Consider the following 2,500-nt stretch of genomic DNA (forward strand, 5'->3'; position numbering starts at 1 on the left):
GCTCTTAAGAGCCATTTCCGCTAGATTGGCCAGCTGCAAAGTCTTATTAATTGGCTATATTGTCAAAATGTATAAAAATGTAAACATTTACATTTACATTTTAGTCATTTAGCAGACGCTCTTATCCAGAGCGACTTACAGTAGTGAATGCATACATTTCATACAATTTCATACATTTTTTTCCTGTGCTGGCCCCCCGTGGGAATCGAACCCACAACCCTGGTGTTGCAAACACCATGCTCTACCAACTGAGCTACAGGGAAAACCAGTTAGGCATTAAAGTTAGGCATTAGGCATTAGTGTTAGCTGTGTGGTTAAAGTTAGGTATAAGGTTGAGTTTAAAATCAGATTTGACATAAACAGTTGCATTTATGAGTTTTATTGACAAATTGCCCCCCAAAAAAAGTAAGGTTACCCATGCAAAAACATGATAAAAAATTAATTTATAAGAATGCTGTTAATACTGTTCGCTGCCCTGGCACCCCAATGGTGGAACAAGCTCCCTCACGACGCCAGGACAGCGGAGTCAATCACCACCTTCCGGAGACACCTGAAACCCCACCTCTTTAAGGAATACCTGGGATAGGATAAAGTAATCCTTCTAACCCCCCCCCCCCCCCCCCTTAAAATATTTAGATGTACTATTGTAAAGTGGTTGTTCCACTGGATATCATAAGGTGAATGCACCAATTTGTAAGTCACTCTGGATAAGAGCGTCTGCTAAATGACTTAAATGTAAATGTAAATCTACAGAAATTGTTTGCTCAGTGAACAAGGAATATCCAACTAGTCAGTGACAGCTGTGTGGAGATTGTTACAGCAACTATGTGAGCTTATTACAGTATTATAGACACTATGTCCTGGGATTTACTATGGTCTTCTATGTAGAAGAACCCCTTACAGTATTATAGACACTATGTCCTGGGATTTACTATGTTCTATGTAGAAGGACCTCTTACAGTATTATAGACACTATGTCCTGGGATTTACTATGGTCTTCTATGTAGAAGAACCCCTTACAGTATTATAGACACTATGACCTGGGATTTACTATGTTCTATGTAGAAGGACCTCTTACAGTATTATAGACACTATGTCCTGGGATTTACTATGGTCTTCTATGTAGAAGAACCTCTTACAGTATTATAGACACTATGTCCTGGGATTTACTATGGTCTTCTATGTAGAAGGACCCCTTACCTTCTAATGACTCTTGTGTGGCTTGTGAGCAAAACATGTGCATGTTCACGAGAGTCTCAGCTTTTCATAGATGGGTCATAATAGTTTGTAGCTCAAACGGTTGGGACTCTACCAGACGTTTTTGTGAGAAGAACCAGATTCCGGGAATCTGCCCTTGTCTCGCCTCTTTACCTCAGCTCCCATTAATCACACAGACTAATGGTCGTTGTCAGGCAACGTTAATCTGCTGTCGTTTTCCCCCTCGAACCATTCAAATAAAAAACCTGTTTTTTAACATACCCTTTGTGTTTCCTGTTGACCAATAGCCTATGAGCTCCAGCGCTGCCCTGATCCGAGGCCGTTCCGTAACGGCGTGGTGATAGGCCGAGACTTCGGGGTGGGCCTGACCATCTCGTTTGAATGCCTGCCAGGTTACACCCTGATAGGAGAGGTCTCACTCACCTGCCTGCATGGGGTCAGCAGAAACTGGAACTACCCTGTACCATGCTGTGAAGGTGACTGCATTATCTTCATGCGTAATGTATTTATTATCTCTGTAAATGGACTTCTCTTTGCAATTCTCTAGTGACATTAAAAGTGGTGTACTGGTGTATCTAGGCTGACCTGTACCCTGCTGCTATTTATCCAGGCTGACCTGTACCCTGCTGCTATGTATCCAGGCTGACCTGTACCCTGCTGCTATTTATCCAGGCTGACCTGTACCCTGCTGCTATTTATCCAGGCTGACCTGTACCCTGCTGCTGTTTATCCAGGCTGACCTGTACCCTGCTGCTATTTATCCAGGCTGACCTGTACCCTGCTGCTATTTATCCAGGCTGACCTGTACCCTGCTGCTATTTATCCAGGCTGACCTGTACCCTGCTGCTATTTATCCAGGCTGACCTGTACCCTGCTGCTATTTATCCAGGCTGACCTGTACCCTGCTGCTATTTATCCAGGCTGACCTGTACCCTGCTGCTATTTATCCAGGCTGACCTGTACCTGACCTTGTTTCTCATGTACCACACTGGCTGTTGTTTCTCATATACCACACTGGCTGTTGTTTACTATGTACCACACTGGCTGTTGTTTACCATGTACCACACTGGCTGTTGTTTACCATGTACCACACTGGCTGTTGTTTTACATGTACCACACTGGCAGTTGTCTCTCATGTACCACACTGGCTGTTGTTTCTCATGTACCACACTGGCTGTTTTCTCTCATGTACCACACTGGCTGTTGTTTATCATGTACCACACTGGCTGTTGTTTATCATGTACCACACTGGCTGTTGTTTCTCATGTACCACACTGGCTGT

General features: G+C 43.8%; 1 protein-coding gene across 1 annotated transcript in view; it reads left to right on the forward strand.

Moving 5' to 3' along the window:
• LOC115187904 (CUB and sushi domain-containing protein 3-like) overlaps positions 1–2,500 on the forward strand; it is a 42,344-nt gene that overhangs the window by 15,865 nt on the left and 23,979 nt on the right. Inside the window, exon 7 of the mRNA XM_029746960.1 lies at positions 1,506–1,694. Within this exon, the coding sequence (XP_029602820.1) occupies positions 1,506–1,694 (189 nt within the window). The remainder of the gene's footprint in view (positions 1–1,505; positions 1,695–2,500) is intronic.

Source organism: Salmo trutta, unplaced genomic scaffold (assembly GCF_901001165.1).
Source record: "Salmo trutta unplaced genomic scaffold, fSalTru1.1, whole genome shotgun sequence".
In the NCBI taxonomy this organism is placed as follows: domain Eukaryota; kingdom Metazoa; phylum Chordata; class Actinopteri; order Salmoniformes; family Salmonidae; genus Salmo; species Salmo trutta.